Here is an 18,948-nt window from a genome sequence, read left to right as displayed (position 1 = left end):
TTCCATACTTAGGTCACATGATGACTAATGAGCCCTCCTCATCTGCTGAGGAAGACTGCAAGATGTGATTGAAAGATCCAGACAAAGCTAATTGGATTTTTCCTGTTTGCTTAATGAAGGCTATGGTCGTGGTTTGGTTCAATTATAACAACTTGGACAGGTTTGGGGAAAGATTATGGTTTGGATTAAAATGACTACTTTGCTAAGTAGGGGACCTCCGTTGTCATGGTGACAATAACAAACAAATGGCTAAAGTTAGGCAATGATCAAAGACATGCTTTTGAAAAAATCAATGTAGACTGTCAGTTGGAAATTGAAAATGAACAGCGCTCTCACATGTTAACGCCTAATGTTTCCTCCCTACACAGACTTTGTTGCTTTAAAATGACGTTACCCGAGTTCCTCCTTTGCTCCTGCCATATCTCCCACTGTTGCTAGAGGGCTTTGACATTTGCGAATGTAAAGAGATGTCGTTTTGAGGCACCGGCTGTAATGACTGTTGCATTCTTCTTGGGAGAACAGTCTCGTCTCCTAGCAATAAGATTTAAAAAAAGTGATAATGTTTTTTTTGTCTGAAAGGAAGATCCAGTAGGGTGACTCTAAACCAGTGATACTGGACAGGGTGCCAGGTGGCCCGCCAACCATTTTCTAATTCATCATAAAAATAAATTGAGTTGCATTGGCATTTTTTTATTTTTTTTTTGGTTTGTACCATTTATAATGTGTCTTACATGTTACTGTTACATAGGAATATGCATATTACCAAGCATATCAGCGATCTGTGCAGTGCGCAGAAGCAGTGACACTTGATTTTTTTTTTTTTGTGAAAAGTTCATGTATGTTTGGGTTAAAATAAAAGTGATGAGTTTTGGTTTCACACGGGACACAAACAGCTGTCTCCTGGGAAGCTCCTGTGTTTGAGCCATCCATCCATCTCCCCTGACCTTCCCGCATGCACACTTGTTAGCTATCATTTTGTAAAAGACCACATGGACAATGCTACTTGAGTATCCCTGTGCTAAACCATAAAATCTGTTGTCAGTTTTTAAATTCTTAAATTGTGGAACTGCATGTTTTAAATAGAGTGAAGATTAATCAAATTTCAATTATTTAGTCTACATGACGTATGAAATAATGTATGACTTATAACCTGCACAGCCTGTTATTCACGAGAAACTGTTAAGATTTGTGTGGAAAGTGGCATGTCCAGTTTAACACTCCACACTCCACTTATTGTCATATTTTTATTACATAACTGCTCTGTTCTACTTGTATTAGTTGGCAAGTCTGTATAATGCATATTTTATCATAGCTTTATTTATTTATGTCTGCTTGACACACTTGACACTGAAATTGAAAAATGTCTTCTCTTTTGCTCTATTTATATTAATGAATCTTTTATCTGTTTTGATCTATTCAGTCACATCATTCCTGTTCAGCTATCACACACACAATCTTTTTACATTTTCTTGGTTTCTTGTTCCTGCATAACCCACTGTGGCAACAAATTACATTTCAATCACCCCCGTGGCAGATGAAGATGTCTAAAAACCTGGGCCAATAAAACCAAAACTACCTGCTAAGATACTACTAGAGGGAAGTAAGAAAATATGTTTTTGTAATTTAGGTGAACTGACCCTTAAACACTTAATTAAATGACTTCCTTTAATGTGAAGCAGTTGTTATTACCACTGAAAATTAACCTGTACTTTTTCAGTTCATTGCTGTGGTTTGCCTTTATATCTGGTTTTGTCCCAACAGCTCTCAAGAAACTAGCTCTCAACAATTTTGGGTACAAACAAAATCTCTGAACTAAACCCAAACTCAGACAAACCCACTGTACAGCCCCTGCCCAGTAGGAAATGGGAAAGAGAAAATATAACCAGCAGCTGGTGAGGAGTTGAACAGATCTAGACAGATCCAATTTGTCTCAAGAGTTGGTATAGACCATTTAATACTGGACAAATGAGATGCTCATTGCTCAGTTTCTGCTGGATGTGTAAGAAGGTGACTGCTTGCTACCAAGTCAGCCATCAACGCTTGATAAGCTGACAGAATATTATCTGTTGAGAACTGATCTATGTAGAGCTTCTCCTGCCTGAATATGCTTCCCACCAACATACTGTAAGAAAGATCAAAAGTAGATCTTCTTTCAAAAAGTCATTTAAAAAAGTTGATAAATTTCACTTATATGTTATTTTAGTCATCAATGTTATGGATTTTCTTGATGTTCTTTTTGTTGCTATTTATTTTGACAATTTTCTGTTTTTGTCTATTTTTGTCTTTTAATCTGAAAATAGTTATTTCACTTATTTTCTGAACTTTATATTTTGCTTCTTTTACCTATTCTTGTTTCATTGATTTCATTGAACAGTTACTGAGCTGTTTAAAAAGCCATAACCTGAAATTATGCTGCATTGAAAGCTTCTAATTTAAAATTGTAGTTTGATTCATTTAGTTGGGACAAAGGGAAAATTATACAGTTGTTGCATTTTAGTTCTGGTCCAGTTCCTGTTCACACTGACTAACAAACTAAGAAGAGTATGATGTCATCCTGCATTATCAGTGCTCCATGGACCAAAAAAGGGAAATTAAATTCTGCTATCAGATGCACTTTAATGCTTCTTATGTGTATATGTATATGAAACAAAATAATAGACCATATGTTATGAATAATTACTAACAGGTGGAGACAGGAGGAAAGTCAGTCATCTTGTACAGCAATATTCTGGTTTACTTACTTAAGTCAGCCACCTGACTACATATATATATGGGGGCGGCTGTGGCTCAGGAGGTAGAGCGGGTTGGCCGTTAATCGAAAGGTCGGTCCCCCTGGTTGCTTGTCAAAGTGTCCTTGGGCAAGATACTGAACCCCGATTTGCCCCTGGCGGCTATTCCGCCAGTGTATGAATGAGTGTGAATGTTAATTTCCGTTTGAGCACTTACGCTCAGTGTATGACTGGTGAATGCAGATGTAGTGTAAAAGCGCTTTGAGTGGTCGAAAAGACTAGAAAGGCGCTATACAAATACGGAGCATTTACATATATATAAACAAATTTCACAGAGATTTGGCTTTTGAAATAATGTTAATTCATGCATTGATCCATTTGATTTCAGACCCCAATAGAAACACACCACAAGTTGTCTCAGCCTGGTTGTTTAATCCACACCAGACTTTGATCGACAGCTTTTACACCAACCCAAATGAACCACACTAACCAGGCAAATGAACCAGGGTTTGTTTTAGTTAAACCAAATGATTAGATGTGAAGATCAAAAAACATACTTATATTTGAAGCTGTGCATACTAAGTGGATGGAAATGTTATGGGTGGAGTTTCTGTCTCTGAGTTTCTGTTATTTCCATAGTAGCTAATATAAACCAAATGCTGGAACATTTGGCTTCAATATTTTTAGTGCTGGTGTTATTGTATACAGATTGGATAATTATTAGGGATGGCAGTTTTGTTTTAGAGAGACTGAGAGAGAAAGGGAGGCAAGGAGCAGATTAACGGGCACACATGGAGTGCCGTATCTTAGCAGCAGGCGAGCTAACGCTGTAGCACTAAGTAGTAGTCAGCTAAATGCAGTCACTGTACCGTTATCGTGTAATGAGCATGGATTAGTTCAACCTCAAGCTGATAAAAACATTACTGTAACGTTTCAGTGGGATTTTACCTGAGTTTCCAGCATGTTGTGTTAAGCTATCAACCTGTCTGTCTATAGACGCTGTCACTCTGGCTTTTTTTCGGAAGTACTGTGCCAATATGCCGGTGTGTCGCTGCACTGAATGAAAGGTACAGAGCTGGTGTTGATCTGCCTCTGAGTCGAGAAGTAACAGAACCTGAACATGTTTGTGTGAAAAGCCACAGACTGCATGCAGGTGTTTCTGCACTTATTGCAGGATTTCGGTATGAAAGATGGATTATGCTCGCTCATGAGTTCAAGCGAGCACAGACCCGGTTGCAATCTCAAAACCGCACCGCTAGTGGCGCTTGAAAACTACGTAATGCCCCTTTTAATATCAAGAGGAGGTGAGCCCTGTTTTATTACCGACCTGGCTGACCCAAAGAGTTGGCTTTTCTCGCATACAAGGGAAGGACACAGCCTTGGATGTCTTGATAAGAACCCCTGCATAGATTCAAGCATACATACCAAACTTAAAATGTTTATTCTGGGACCATTCCTGGCCACTCTTGCTGTAAAGGTGTCACTTGCCGACACTTTCGAGGAGGACCAAAAGGTCAAGGAACCACGGTAATCTGGCCTTACCTCTGCAGTCCTGCACACATCAAAGGCAGACACCCCCTTTTCTTGCCCTGGTTCTCTACCACACGAGGGTGGTCAGGAGCCATAAACTGGGACTAGGACTTCAACACACACACACACACACACACGTACAACAAATGCCGCCCACTCCTTGAGTCGTGAAGTGCTCTTAACTTCATCTCCCTGTGCTCATTTATCTATTGCTATTTGTGTTTTATTGTTTAACCTGATGCCGTGCTTCAACTATTTTCTTAAATTTTCTTATTAAGAACATTTAACAATGAATATTGTCCTGGAAATTATTTAGTTAGGCTGTTCATTCGTCTACTATGATTAGCCTACTATAAATTGTGTTGTTTAACTGTAATAGTTGTAATTGAACGATTAACCACGATAGCTTTTCCTTTCCTTTTATCTAACACTTAGAAACTAAGAACTGTATAACTGTTTATAGATTTAAAGAAAAGTGTTGAAATTGTGGAACAATACATGATTAAAACACGCGCAAATAGACTTTAAGACATTACTTTAGATTAATGTTAAAACCTTGAGGGACAAAAGGTGACTCCCACCGTTGGACACGCCCCAGGAGAACAGGAACCTATGGGCTTTCTCTCTTCTCCTTCTCGCTGCTCCCTCATGCGCTCTTGCTACTTCCAGCATCTCCGCATCCTGCTCTCAAGGGTCAATAGTTGAAGCACCACAGTTTCCACCGTGTTCAGAGAGCCTAGTGAGGCGCTCGGAGCCGAGGATGCCGAAGAAGAGGGCCAGTAGGGTGAGGGAGTAAGAGGCAGGATCCAGTCAAAACTGGCCACTGATGTAGGAGGGGTCCCGGCCGGCGCTGGTGGTGGTGAAAAGGGGGGACTGGTAGTTGTGTTGGTCCTGCGGTGTTGCTGCTGCTGCAGGCACCGTCCCTAGGCTCTCAGTCTCTCGAATCCTACGCCACCAACTTGGTTCATTGCTCATACCAAAATGTGTCGCCCATATTTTAAAACAGCGCTGCAGCTGAGGGCAGTTGTGTTCTGTTCCCCAGGTTGCAGTAAAAGAGGAAGAGACGTGCTTTTTCTGATGGTTCGAAGACATGGTTTTATTTCAGAATTTGCTGGGTGTCCTCTTTAATGTGTGTTTTCTGAAGGAGGCGGGGATTAGTGAATGGAGGAGGTGGAGCCTTCTGTAAACTTTAGTCTTTTAGACTTTAGACTTTTCATCAACAGAATCTCCCATGAGTTCTGAATTTTTTGAATCAATAAGCTCTTTTGCCAAGCCTTGACAGGTACCTGTGATGACGTCTAAAACACACCACATTAGGTATTGAAATACTGCAAGACAAATTCATCCGAGGGTTCATCTCCTTCGCCTGTCTGATTGCGTGCACGCTCAAACCATCTGAGCTTTTCAGTGACTCTGAAAGGTTTAACGTTTTTAGAGTTAGAAGTTTGACAGCTTTTCACATGTGGGATACGAGGGCTGGACTGGGACAAAAAATCAGCCCATTTTTGGCACAGGCGGCCCACCAAATTCGGTCGGACACCCCTCACCAACACCCCATCCTTTAATTTAAGGGCTCAGATTAGTGGCTTCACGAAACACTTGAGACGTAACAGTGCACAAGATTGGGGCCATGACAACAAGACAAGAATATATTTTAATAGTTTTGAAGAAATAGTTGATAGATAGGTGGTCCGGGGGTCCTCCCCCAGAAGATTTCGAGCATTAAACACTTTTCCTGCATTCTGGGGACATTTTCTGCACCAGGTGGCAAAATTTAGGTGGCAGGTGACAACAGAATGCAGTAATCAGTAGTTTATTATTGTGTTTAGCCTAAGTTACTTTTTTTGGACAACACAGTTTTCTTCTATATTTACATTGCATTGCAGGCTTACTGTGCAAATAAACGTTTGTTAATTAACGTTTCTTGGTGCAAGCTATTTTTCATAACATTTTTAACAAATGCTTTCAAAAAAGGTGGGTAGCTTACATGACCCTCCCTCCCTGCTCCCTCCCTTCAAGTCGAGCTACTCCATGCTTAACGCTTCGTTTCCACTCCCATCCTGCTCTCTCTCCCTCGGCCCTGTCACTTTTGGCGCTTTTTTCATTACCAGTACCAGCATAACTCGCCTCGACTCAACTCAACTCGTTTAGGCCGTGCTCCGTTTTCCATTGCAGTACCAAGAGATAGTACCCCTCTATGTAGCTGGTCGTCATAGCGACTCCATACACAACTAAGTAAGGTTCAATGCAACACACACACCAGCGATCCACACAGCATTCTCTTTGGTTAAGTTAAAACGTTTCATTACTCAGAATGTAAAGACAGATAAGCGGTATGAAAACCTTACAGCTGTGTTTTCCTCTGCAGTTGTTGCTGCAGCGGTCTGTGTGAGAGCGGGACCTTGGGAGCTCCTCCCGTGGGTTGGCGCAGGCTTCACTCGCTGCCACTTGCGGAGCTCCTCGACTCCGAAAACTTTTTGTAAAACTGTCAATATTCGAAATCTACACAGTTGATTTCTCACCTCAAAACTTCTCAGAAGTCAATTTAGTGATAAATTTACATACGAAAACTGTAAAATAAAAAACTTTCTGTTGCTGGCCTCTGTCTGGCAGAGTAGCATGTAGCTGCAGTACTGGAGGCTGCAGTTTCAGGACCGGAACTGCAATTCCAGGACCCTTGTTTACTTTGATACTGCCAGCTAGCTGACTGACTAGCTAGCTATGTTACTCTTTACAGCCCCCTGAAGCCAATTACCCTTACCACAACTACCACCTTGTGTGTGCCTAAACCTAAGTTATTGATTATATGCACGTTGACCGGTTAACCCTACAGCTGCGCGTATCGGCCTCACGGATGACGTGCTAGCAGACAGGGTTAACCTCCTTGGTGTTGCTGTGCATTACCACCACCACTCCACTAGATGTCGCAAAAGAACTAGGGTCCTAGAACTGCAGTCCCAGGATTGCGGGGGTCCTTAAACTGCAGCCTCCGGTACTGCAGCTACATACCATTGGTCTGGTGTGCGCAATGATGATGCAGTGAATAGTGACGATTCTCTCTGACCAATCAGTAGTCTGCTGTGTTTTTGCGTCACATTTTAGTATCACCTCGATTGGAACCTCGACGGAGGTGATACAAAAAAAAAAGGTACAACTTTTCCACAATGAAAAACAACAAAGGCGAGTCGAGGCAAGCTGGTACTATGTGTCAGTATAGAAAATTACCCAATGGGCCGCTTACCGTGCTTTATGGGCTGATTGTTGGCCCATTTTTACACCAGCCCCAACGGTGCATCGGCCCACCGGGCACTGCGGGATACTGATGGTAAGTCTGGGTCATAAAGCTTTAGCAAAAATTTAAGGTATTGCAATAAACACATACTATTTAATTAATAAAGAATGTATAATTTCAAATCAATAAAAAAATCCTCCTGCCTTTATTAGTCACACACACACAAATCTGGTTGGGGGGTAGGGGCCATTAGGGGTAGGTTTTGATGTCTTGATGACACTGATTACAATCTAATCCATCAAACTCGATTACAATTTATACATAAGGTGTTGCATATAACCTCTCTTCTGTTTCTAGTTGCTTCTGCATCAACCTCTTTTTTTCCCAGTGGGATCGCTGAAGTTTCACTCTTTATACGCCTTCCACCAAATATAAATGCCTTTACCTACATGACTTGTTAGTTCTGACAGCTTTGTTCCTGTTGTGTGCAGTACTGGGCGAACTGTGGGATTTGCTGCAGTTTCCAGGTGCTTTCAGCTTCAGGTTACCTGAGGATGTTGCTCTGCAGCTGATCACTCTGCTGTTGCTCGTCATGAGCCTGAAGCCTCATGGCCTCCTGTTCCTCCTCCGACTGCTGACTCAGACCATCCATCAGCCACTGCTCTCTCAGGGCTTTCTTCTGTCAATCAAACACACCAACACACAGGAACCTCAGTTAGCGCTGCCAACGTGATTTTAGAGTTCTGTTCATATCAAGTTCTTAGTGTCATGAGGAAAACTGTCCTTTATTCCCACCCCCTCAGCCTCACTGCCACCTATTCAGTCCAGAGTTTCCAGTCCGTCAAGAGTTCAGTATACAGTAGTACAGACGTTACTAATAGGCGGACCGTGGTCTGGATCCGGACCCAGCCACTGTCCTCTCCGGACCACCAACCTACAGCTGATTTATTATTGAGACTTACTACCTTGTGACGGAGCCTTTCTATTTTAACCCATGCAGCTTCTCTAGCATTTACTGTACTGGTTTAGCAGCCCAGGAAACTCACAGACCAATCGCATGTGCTCAAATCGTCTCGTGACGCTGCTCAGTCAATCAAATGTATGCATTCCGTGCTTGTGAGTCAAGTCTGCGAGATTCACCTGAGACGTTTTGGAAACACACATGAATTGAGGAGATGAAAGGGAAAAGAGATTTCACATGGCTTTTAATCAAGAATGTACAGATTTTTACATGTACATTCCTCCCACGGCCAGTTAAAAACCAGAATATCTCATAGAACTCCAATGCTAGCTGGCAGGACAAACTAGAGCTCACGTTTTTCACTGAACAAGAGAAAGTAGGAAAGTGGTAGCTCTGTAAGAGGAAATGAAAGAGAAGAGGAGGCAACAGCTGTTCAGTTGTTAAGATGTGTTGAGTGTTTATTATAAAATTGGTCAAGACTACACTTCATCACTTCAAGCTACACTTTTTATTTCATTTTTTCTAAAAAATTAGGCACTTTATTTTAGTTTACTTAAATTTAGAATTTATTATTAGAGTAGTTATTATTTATTATCCCTCCAGTATGATGTCAAAACTGACATTTTATTATATGATTTGACAGCCCGTTGACGACTAAAAACATTTTGATGTTCTGGACCTTTGCTTCGGGAAATCTTCTCTAACTGGACCTCTTTGAATTCTAATTGAATACCTCTGCTGTAGTGGACCATTTTATTCATTTACAAAAGATCAAATCATCCACCATGTTTTTTTTCTATATTTACCCTCTAATTGCTGAATTAGGTTAGCTTAAGGCTGAAGTTGTAACTGCAGCCTTAAGAGGAAGACTGCAGACACTATTGAGGGAAGTAAAGAAGGGGACTCCTTGTAGCAAAATACAACATTTATCTATAATTGAGTATTAGGTCTCTATTATTGAAAACTAAATTCATTTGTGTGTTGATAATTACCAAAATGTGCATAGCATTAAATTTTTTATCAGACTACCATTCATTTAGTAATGCTGATAATCTATTTTGTAAAAATTTGTTTTTGCTGAAGAAGAAGAAGAAGAACCTCTGATTTAATATATGTGAAGTGACATTGTCTCTCATTTCACTCAAGCTGCCTGGACACTACCCTCTCTTCACCAAATACCATTATCATAATGGGGATCACAGCAAAATAGTAGAAACACCTATCAATCTAATACACTCCAATACAATACCCCCAGTAATTACAGTGTCAGAAATGACCAGAGTCATGCTGTGAGTTTGTTTTAGACTCCTCCTGCCCCCTGGTGGTCAAATAATTGCTTAATGCAGATTTAAAGAATATTCTATATAAGCTGGAAATAATACCAGTTCTATGGTCAGTTTGGAGCACCCTAATGTATCCCGTACTCATGTTCACACGAAAAGGTGGAGGAGGACTCTGACACTCTGACAGAATGTATGTGAAAGTGCTGAAACTTTATTGACGTTGGAGTTAAGTAGCCATAGGTAGAGTAAGAACAACATTAGAAGTTATATAATGCAACAACAGAGGGAATCCAGTTGATATTTGGCCTTGCTTCATAGTTTGTGTCTGAGTTGATACAGAAATGAAACAAAGATTGCTGCAGTGTTATTAGCTTTGAGACAGTGAACACTCACAAACCCTCCATCCCAGAGATCCTCATGGGAGTCTTTGCTGTCTCTGTTCAGTGTCTGGAGATACATTTCTACTGTGTAATCTTCTTTATTAGATGGAATAAGAAGTCCGAACCACATTTTGACACATCCAATGCAGTACAATTTCTCCCACATGCTAGTCGTCTTGCTGTTACTATGGTAAAAATACCTTTATGTACTGGAGTTTTAATTTCTCCTCTTCGATCTGTCTCCTCTTCTTGTTGATGTCCTCCTGGATCCTTCTTTTGTTCTGTGGGGGAAAATCAACACTTAGATTTAACAGCATGGCAACTACTCCACCTGTTGCCTTCTTGTGCTGATACTTCAACCTTGAGCTGACAGCTGAACACCAATAGCCATAAATATCTAAAAAGCAACACAACCCTTATGAGCTGACCCAACTTACCTGTGTGTGTGTGTGTGTGTGTGTGTGTGTGTGTGTGTGTGTGTGTGTGTGTGTGTGGGTGGGTTTGGCCACCTGTTCACTCCAACCTCTACAACTTTCCCTGCTTAGAAGCACCTTCAGCTGGATATTTAAAGTAATTTTATATTGGAAACATATTTGTCTTGCCGGGATAATCACTGACACACTGCTTAATGGCTTTAATCATTAACTCGGCATCAAAACACAAGCCCCGTGTTCCTGGATGTCACACTGAGGGGGGTTCATTGTGGGCTAAAATTAGCCCCTGGATCTTAGATCAGCATGGCTCTAACCCCAGTGAAAGGGGATCTCCAACATGACATCTACTGATATTTATAGGCCTGTCTCTGTCTGTCGGACTCAGATTGTTGCAATGTCTGGACCATGAAAACCATTTCACAGAGACAACTGGCACCATAATAATTAGAGGCATACCAATCAAATGACACTCATTTCACATCATGTTTGATTTCCACCTGCAGATGTAATGCAGATTGGGTGGGGTTTTAAGACGTGTCTGAAATGTCTAAAGAGAATACTCACCAGCTTGCTTCGCAGAAGCTGACTGGAGTTAAAATAACAGTGTCCTTAATTGTTATATCCAGGTTGCAGAGGCATATTGAGATGTTACCAGGGGCCCTAAATTCTTTGCTATGCTTTGGCAATCCTCCCAAAAGATATATCAAACAGTTTTTGTCTTTTTATCTTTTTTCAACTGATTGCTTTTTGCAACAAAGTGATTTTTTTAGTTTATTATTAGCATTTAGAGAAACATCAGAATTTTTCCTGCAGCGTCCAGTGCATGTTTGATTGACAGCTGAGCAGGCACGAGATTACTTTATTTGTCCATTGGATATTTGTCATGGACATAAAGGCTGAAACTTAAAAATACCCCAATACCCAGATCCCCAGCTGGCGCACACACACACACACACACCAAGGAGAGACACACCATGTCTTAAGTGACCGCCAGTTTGTCTTTCTACCACAGTTAAAAGCTGTGCCGCCTCCCTGCGCTCTGTCAGGGGAACTGATCAGAACATCTCCTTCCATAACTTTGATTGTTTTCCTCTACAGCTCTGTCATCCTGCAACTACACACCCACACTTTATATTTTCAGACTCTGCTTGCTTGGAAACAACGTCTGTTTCAGTCCAGCTCAGACGACATATCACAGCAGTGAATCACTGGAATGTGTTTAGTTATATTGCTAGAAACTTTCACACATTACATAAATAACGATAATTATAATGGCAATAAAGAGGAACATCTTGATCTTTCCCCCGCGACCCTGTATGCAGGATAAGCGGTTGACGATGGATGGATCTTGATCTTTCATCAGTTACATGAAGAACGTCTTGGGTTACGTATGTAACCCTTGTTCCCCGAGAAGGGGAACGAGACACTGCGTCGATGACGACACTATGGGAACGCCTCTGGGCGTGGCAGGGCTGAACATGAATGAAACTACTCCAATCCTATTGGTGTTGCTAGAACGGTAGCGTGTGACGGCGTAACTGGAGGCATATATAAGCACGCCGGCACACAGGACACATTAGCCCTTTTCTATGAAGCAAGGCACTCCAGGCGGGGTGAGGTGTGGCGGACCGACGCAGTTCGAGTTCCCTAGAAGGGGAACATCTCGGGTTACGTATGTAACCCTTGTTCCCCGAGAAGGGGAACGAGACGACACTATGGGAATGAGAATACCCACTTAGGCCGCGCCAAAACCCCGCCTGCCCCCAGCGTGCAGAACCTGACGGCACGACTAGGAGGAGAGCGCACGGGTGCCGGGTGCAGAAGGAAGGTCCAGACTGTAGAACCGGATGAAGGTGTGAGGGGTGACCCAGCCAGCCGCATCACACAAATCCTGGAGTGACGCCCCTGCAAGGAGGGCCCTAGAGGCCGCCATGCCTCGAGTAGAGTGCGCCCTTACGGCCATAGGTGAAGGTAACCCGCGCACCTGATAGGCCAGCGAAATAGTCTGAACAATCCAGTTGCTGATCGTGTGTTTGGAAGGGTTGTTTGGGGGACCCGAAACACACCAGCAACTGATCTGCTTTCCTCCACCGGGAAGACCTCAGAGTGTAAATACTCAGTGCTCTGACTGGGAAGCCTGGAACGAGTCACGGGTCTCATCCTCCGGGCTCCACAGAGGAAGCTCATGACCAGTGGAAGCCTCCCCAGAGGCCCATCCCTCAGAGGGGTGTGGAACGCCGCCACGGCAGCAACATATACCTTGAGTGTGGATGGGGAAAGGCCAGCAGAAAAACGGTCCTGGAGGAACTCCAGTACCATAGTCACAGAGCAGGTAACTGGGTCCACCGCTCGTTCTCTGCACCAGGTAGCAAACACATTTCACTTCAGGCCGTACATCCTTCTCGTGGACGGGGCTCTGGAGCTGAGCAGCGTCTCAACTGTTCCTGCCGTGAGGCCCGCCTCCAGGAACTGGGCCCCCTCAGGGGCCAGACCCACAGTCTCCATAGGGCGGGGCAAGGGTGAAAGACCTGGCCCTGCGCCTGAGACAGCAGGTCCTTCCTTGGGCGGGTGTCAGCACACTCTTCTTCGTGTTGAGCCGCAGCCCCAAACACCAAAAGTGGGACGAGGACGACATCTCGATGCCGAACCGCTAACTCTCGAGACTGGGCCAGAATGAGCCAGTCGTCGATGTAGTTCAGTATGTGGATGCCCTGGAGCCTCACCGGGGCCAGAGCTGCATCCTTACACTTGGTGAACGTGTGAGGAGAGAGTGCTAGGCCGAACGGAAGAACCCGATACTGGTATGCCACGCACCCGTAGGCGAACCTCAGGAACTTCCTTTGAGAGGGACGGATGGAGATGTGGAAATATGCGTCTTGTAGATCTATCGTGACAAACCAATCCTCGGATCGGATCTGACTGCCAATAGCGGGGATGGTGAGCATCTTGAACCTGAATCTCCTCAGAGATTTGTTCAGGAACCGTAGATCTAAAATCGAACGTGATCCTCCGTCCTTCTTGGGAACTATGAAGTACCGGCTGTACAACCCGGACTCCTTGACTGGCTGGGGTATGCGTTCTATGGCCCCTTTGTTCAGAGAGAAAACTTCTCGTTCCAACACCTGGCTCCGCCTTGAGTGCACCGCAGTCCAGACCACCCCATTGAAAACGGGTGGGCGGGCCCGGTGGGGACCCCCCGGTAGAAACCTCAGGACCTCTTCCCCCGGCCCCGGCGAGACTGAAGAACAGTCCTCAGATCCCTCGTCTCGGGGGGTTGTGGGTGAGAGCGCTGCCTCGAATCCCGAGTGTGCTGAGGGGGAGCACGAGAGGCGACACTCTGCCTTTGGGTCTGGCGATAGGAGCTGGATAACGGCTGGGCCCTCTCTCGTCTCTTCCCAGCCGTCGCCATCCTGGCTCCCGAACGACGAGGGAGATATTGCCAGAACGCCTCTCCTTGCGTCCTGGCATGCTGGAAACTGTTGACAACGGCGTCCACCGCCTCGCCAAACAGGCCAGAGGTCGCAATCGGTGCGTCGAGGAGAAAGGTCTTCTCCTTCTCCTGGATGCCCGACAGGTTGAGCCATAGGTGCCGTTCCGTGGCTAACAGTGCTGACATGGAGCGGCCAATAGCGTGGGCCGTCTCCTTCGTGATTCTAAGCGACAAGTCCGTTGCTCGGCGGAGCTCAGCAATATCCTCTGCTCCCGAGTCTATGTCCTTCAGCAGGTCGGCCATGCCTTCAAAAGCCTGTAAGCTTTGCCCACCAAAGCAGATGTCATACGACATGGCTTGGTAGGTAGTGCCAGCTCCTTGAGGGATGATGTATGCCCGGGCGAAAGATAGCTAGCCAAAGCATCCTCAACCCGGGGCATCACCCCATAGCCAAAACCCTTGACTCCCGCTACGTCGCTATAGACCCGGAGCGGGGGAGAAGTCAGACGATCTGAGAAGGGCTTGCCCCAGGACTTGCACAACTCATCATGCAAGTCCGGGAAAAAATGCAGAGAATGGCGCGGAGGCGGCGCACGGCGGTGGAGAAAGCGCTCATCCAGTTTGCTCGTAGCATGTGTCCCTGGTACATCCTGCGGCCAGTCGAGCTGGAGCTTGCTCACTGCCCGCGTCACCACCTCCAAGAGTTCGTCATAGCTGGGCGCCGACTGATGACGCTCCGCTTTTCTCTCCCGGAAGTCTTCCTCCTCCATGATGCTAAGCACGTCCAGCTCCTCAGAGCCGGACAGCTGCAGCCAATCCTGGCTCATACCTCGAGCGGGAGAATCCACGAAGCGGGCTCCCGAACGAGACAGAGGGGATTCGGAGTCAGCAGACGAGACACGGGAAGCCTCGGCAATCCCAATGCCGTCAGAGATGTCGCGCTGGGAGCCCCATGACCGAAGCCGCCGCGCCGCCTCAGCGACCGCCGGGCCCAATCCACGGGGAGAGCGCATCCTGCCGTCTTGGGAGAAGAAAGACGCACGGGACCTCAGCAACCTCAGGGGCAGGGCCTCGCAATGGCCGCAAGCAGCCCCCTCGAGAGCTGCCTGGGCATGCGGCATCCCCAGACAGGAAACACACAGGATATGAGTGTCGCCCGCCGTGATGTAACGTGGGCACAGGAAAACGCATTGCCTGAATTGCTCGCCAGCCATCTCTCTGTCTGCCATCCTTCCAGGTAAGAGATCGGATTCTGTAGTCTTTCTTAACATGCCAGAGTGCCTGCTGAATAGAAAAGAGCGAATGTGTCCTGTGTGCCGGCGTGCTTATATATGCCTCCAGTTACGCCGTCACACGCTACCGTTCTAGCAACACCAAGGATTGGAGTAGTTTCATTCATGTTCAGCCCTGCCACGCCCAGAGGCGTTCCCATAGTGTCGTCACCTACGCAGTTCGAGTTCCCTCGAAGGGGAACATTCTGTATATAATCCTGATGGAGGGGATTGCCTTACAATTTTTCGAGGCTGTTAAAAATACTCACATGCCCATTTGTACATTGAATTATTGCTCTTCCTCGCCATACTGCCCACAAAAAGATTCCTTCCTAATTCCACTTTAAGTGTTGGAGCCACAGGTCACAGTCCCCATTCTGTGTAAAAATGCATTTTATAGTTCAGCTGAAGGTAATAAGGCACTTCAACAGTACACTCTCTGGCTCCTGCTGCCAAGCTCCAGATACGCACCTTCTCACCATTCTTCACCTTTGTCAGTTAACCACATGTGGTATACACACGAAGGCCAAATACTGGCTCCAAGTAAGATTCTTTGTGCTTTCTGTGTCCTCCTTTGACTATGTGTTCAAGATCACTTCCCCTCTGGAGACCCTGCCGAATGCCATGCTCAGTTCTCATCCAGCCTGGATAAACCCCTATCCCTGCCTGCCACTCTGCTCTGCTGAAACACATTAGTCTTCTGTTGCACATTAAAATAAACCTTTGGTTATTCCCCTGAGCTGAACCGTTTGTGACTCTGCCTTTTGAGTCCCAAAGTTCTGACATTATGACAGTTATTTTAAGAGAGAGATCTTCCAATGTTAGTATTTTAATACCCTATTCCAAAAAATACTAAGATCCCCACTGGATTTGTCTGACTCAGGCTGCAGAAGCCACACAGAAAAGGGACTGTGGATTTTGTCTCGTGTCTCTTAAACTGGAGTCCTATTAAGAAAGGACATCTTCACAGCCTTTATGGAGACATGGAAAAATTATGGTGACCAATACGTCTTTCGATGTGCATAAGTGTTGTAATAAAACAGACCTGAAAATGTTAATTTATTCTTTAAAGACTGAGAGAATACATCCTTATGCTTCGTCTAGCCTGAAGCATACTGTTTTTTCTTTCTTTCTCCTAGTAAAGTAAAAGCTATATTTTATTTGTCTAGGCCAACAAATTAATTTGAAAACTCATTTGAATAATTCATAGACTGCATTGGGGAAAAAACACACCAGTTACCACACATACCAAGGAAAATTCCCTGTATGTGAAAACCTACTTGGCATTAAAGCTGATTCTGATTACAATGTGTACGCACACATGTTGTTAATACACTAACTAGTACAGACACTGTACATTACCAAAGACTGAAGACAGTCATCACTTTTGTCAACAGATAAATAATAAAAAAATCAGACCAATCTGAATAAACCTGAGCCTGTAATTTCAGCTTGACCACCATGGATTCTGTAGACACTGAATGTTGATTTTGATGTTAAATAGCCCTCTACCTAATAAGATAATAAGAACTACAATCATCAGAACTAATTTAACAAAAGAGTGGTTTAAGTCAGCATAGCAGCTCTAAGCTGTGACAGATTATTTGTATCCAAGCTTTCTCTTATTACAACTGGAAGCACAGTCCTTACCGTGATCGCCTGGAGCCTCTCCTTCAGCAGGTCAGCCTCTTCCATGATGGTCTACAGGACAGACAAAGTACATGGCAATGAATGAACTGGAGGTGGAAGTGAGAGGGCAAGACAAAATCCCAGTATTATTTCAAATAGGCTCAGAAATTCCAACCTCAATAGCAAAAGTCTATATTTTAAGATCTTTCATGCATTCAGACAATTGAAAAACATTACAGTAACAATAATGGCATTCAGGACACCACAGAGCCTAAAGTGAGCTTTCAATTTCTACACTCACTACAAAACCCTGCCCTGTCAACAGATGAAATCCAAAGTTTTACATGGCTTATTGTTACTTGACATGAACAATGTAACAGTAAATATCAACATGTTAAATATTGTTACTTATTTTTTATTGTTAATAATAAATTAGAATTTGAAGCATCTTTCACATTACCTACTAACTTTACTAAAGTGTTAAGGGGTAACTTTTGTATTTTTCAAACTGGAACCTATTTTCCCATGTTTTTGTGTCTAAGTGACAAATGAGGACAACTATTTTTGAAATTGGTTGAGAGTGTTGAGTGAGAGTATTGTTGAAAGTGTTGAGTGAGCGTGCACATTTTAGCATTCGTGTAATGGTTTGGCAGAACTTCCTTGAAGCTAACCGAAAGTCCTTCCCCAATAGCTCCCACACCCGGACTTGCATCGGCAATGGTAAAAATAACTGCACCCTGTTAAATGGCAACAACGCTACAGCAACCTCAATTATGTTTAGATCCTAAACATCTTTAATTTTGAAATTGTAAAAAGATACAAGTAAATAGCCTCACTGACAGAACAATCAAAATCAGTGACCATGTGCACATATATAGCATAAATCAAATTAAAATGCTATGAGGGTATTACATTGAGTAATGTGAGGCAATATTATTGCACTACACATTTGTACAGTATACATATGTTCAAATAAACAAATGTACATGCAGTTTTCATCAAACGTTACTCAAACAGGAAGAAATAGTTTGTTCGTTATGGACTATTTGCAGCAGTGCTTACTATAAATACTAATACTAAATAATAAATACTTTAAATACTTTAAAAATACATTCATTTTTTGTATGAATATAATTTATTGCCAGAATTGTCCTTTAAGTATGTATTTGTGTGAATTTGACACATTGTAACTAGGAAAGGTGTATTGTTATAGCCTAGGGTTTTAGAAACTCAATGCGACTATCCATCATTCATCATTATAAAATGACACAATATTCAACTGTATATACAGTCACACAAATATACAATGTGACTGGAATAATACACTGTAAAATGTCAACTGTATACTAGGAGTTTAACTTCTGACAGTGTCTGTGCCTGCAAACAATGATTTACTGCAGTACATTATAACACACAGAATGGATTTGCGTATATCAGCCTTGACAGTGAGAGAGACAGAGGGAGAAGTAACATGTCCGTGTCATGTGTCAAATAGATGACTGATCCAGGCCTGAGGAAAGGCACAATGAGTATAGGGAATGTTACATGGTTGTGTTGGTGCTCTGTGTTATGCACAACATTAAATCAGAAGAGGAGAATTGACGCTCAAGATTAAGATGAACTTGACCACGCAGAGAGGGAACAAAACAACCTCTCAAAGTGCTGTTTGAAAAGAGAGCATGTGGTTCACATCCACAGCCATGTGAGGGTAGACTCAGCAAGACATACAGTTTGCAATAATATATTGTGGGAGAAAGAAAAGCGAGAAGCAATGCAAATATAACTAAAAAGAATGACAAAGAAGAGAAAAGGAAGGAAAGTGGAATTACTGTATATGAAAGACAAACTGTTACTAAACAAAAAGTAGAAGTTGTACAGGAAAGAAAGAATGTTACTCTGTTGACCTTGCTCAACTGATCCATCCACACATAATCCTCATATCTCTAGGGAACTGCAAACTGCACTTGGTCCCATCTAACACAAACAGCCACTCCCTACTTGCTCCAAAGAACTCACAGCGGTTGTATTCTTATAGTTTTTGTTTCTGATGAGCAGTTGGCACCACTACC

General features: G+C 43.6%; 1 protein-coding gene across 3 annotated transcripts in view; it reads right to left on the bottom strand.

Annotated features, from left to right (window-relative positions):
- Positions 1–18,948, bottom strand: part of palmdb (palmdelphin b) — an 82,894-nt gene that overhangs the window by 46,709 nt on the left and 17,237 nt on the right. For all 3 annotated transcript variants that reach the window (XM_038723475.1, XM_038723442.1, XM_038723451.1), the window contains 3 exons: positions 16,901–16,951; positions 10,316–10,396; positions 8,040–8,170 (listed from right to left, as the gene is read on the bottom strand). In XM_038723475.1, coding sequence (XP_038579403.1) covers positions 8,040–8,170; positions 10,316–10,396; positions 16,901–16,951 — 263 coding nt within the window. The remainder of the gene's footprint in view (positions 1–8,039; positions 8,171–10,315; positions 10,397–16,900; positions 16,952–18,948) is intronic.

The sequence above is a fragment of the Micropterus salmoides genome, unplaced genomic scaffold (genome assembly GCF_014851395.1).
Source record: "Micropterus salmoides isolate LMB-PRFRI ecotype aquatic unplaced genomic scaffold, ASM1485139v1 Ms_hic_scaffold_1, whole genome shotgun sequence".
Taxonomy (NCBI): domain Eukaryota; kingdom Metazoa; phylum Chordata; class Actinopteri; order Centrarchiformes; family Centrarchidae; genus Micropterus; species Micropterus salmoides.
The sequence above is the reverse complement of the archived record's forward strand: the minus strand, read 5'-3'. Positions and strand labels throughout refer to the sequence as shown.